Source organism: Penaeus monodon, chromosome 28, assembly GCF_015228065.2.
Source record: "Penaeus monodon isolate SGIC_2016 chromosome 28, NSTDA_Pmon_1, whole genome shotgun sequence".
Taxonomy (NCBI): Eukaryota; Metazoa; Arthropoda; class Malacostraca; order Decapoda; family Penaeidae; genus Penaeus; species Penaeus monodon.
The window spans coordinates 16,635,897-16,636,806 of NC_051413.1; the positions used below are offsets into that span (position 1 = coordinate 16,635,897).

Genomic DNA, 910 nt, shown 5'->3' on the forward strand with positions numbered 1-910 from the left:
CATGTGTATGTGCATATTAGGAGTGTGCACTGGCGTGTTTGCAGCGGCATTTAAGCAAGTGTGTGTATGTACTGTATGTCCCCATAATATATTATAAAGTACATTTTATTGTCATTTTAATAACTATACATCTAATCGTTTTACATGATCGTATAAATTGGCGCACTTCGCGCGTATTTGGCCATAATATGTATATGAAAAACAGTTAGCTGAAACAAAGCGCTTGATAGAGATATAAACCGGACACGCATGGCTACACGCGGACCAGCGCCTTGCAACGCGTACCTTCCTCGGGGAGACGCTGTCGTCTCTCTGTTGCAACCCCGAAGGCGCCCCAGTCCGAAGATAGGCTATGGGTTGCATCACCAGGGCAGAGAATGATCACTTAAGCGAATGGCTTCCCTGGAATCTGTACAGCTAAGGAGTTTCTGTCTAGCGCCATGGGCCTTTATTCACTGTCCACCTTTATGTTCACAATCGCCCCTGAGGCCGTCCGGTCCCACCGAAAACCAAACCCACCTGCACATGCACACGCCCGTCCCTTACGACACCTTCGGTAATTGATAAGTGTTACCCAGTAGCCAAAACCAATCATCTGCTCACAGATAATCATGTAATACCTAGCGATATTATCTACTGATAGCGACTAAGATAAGGAAGGTTTTGCTGAGGCATGAATTATAACGCCAGCAGGCATGACTTCCCCGGCAGGGCAAGGGCGGGTCAACCAGCTCGGGGGCGTCTACATCAACGGACGTCCTCTGCCCAACCACATAAGGCTCAAGATCGTGGAAATGGCCGCCGCCGGGATACGCCCCTGCGTCATCTCCCGCCAGCTGAGGGTCTCCCACGGCTGTGTGTCTAAGATCCTAAACAGATACCAGGTATGTTCTTAAGACGTTGAGGAGAG

The 910-nt window shown here is 49.2% G+C and overlaps 1 protein-coding gene across 1 annotated transcript in view; it reads left to right on the top strand.

Moving 5' to 3' along the window:
• LOC119591078 (paired box protein Pax-7-like) overlaps positions 1 to 910 on the top strand; it is a gene marked incomplete at its 3' end in the record, with an annotated part of 68,214 nt that overhangs the window by 19,698 nt on the left and 47,606 nt on the right. The window contains exon 2 of the mRNA XM_037939800.1: positions 694 to 884. Within this exon, the coding sequence (XP_037795728.1) occupies positions 694 to 884 (191 nt within the window). The remainder of the gene's footprint in view (positions 1 to 693; positions 885 to 910) is intronic.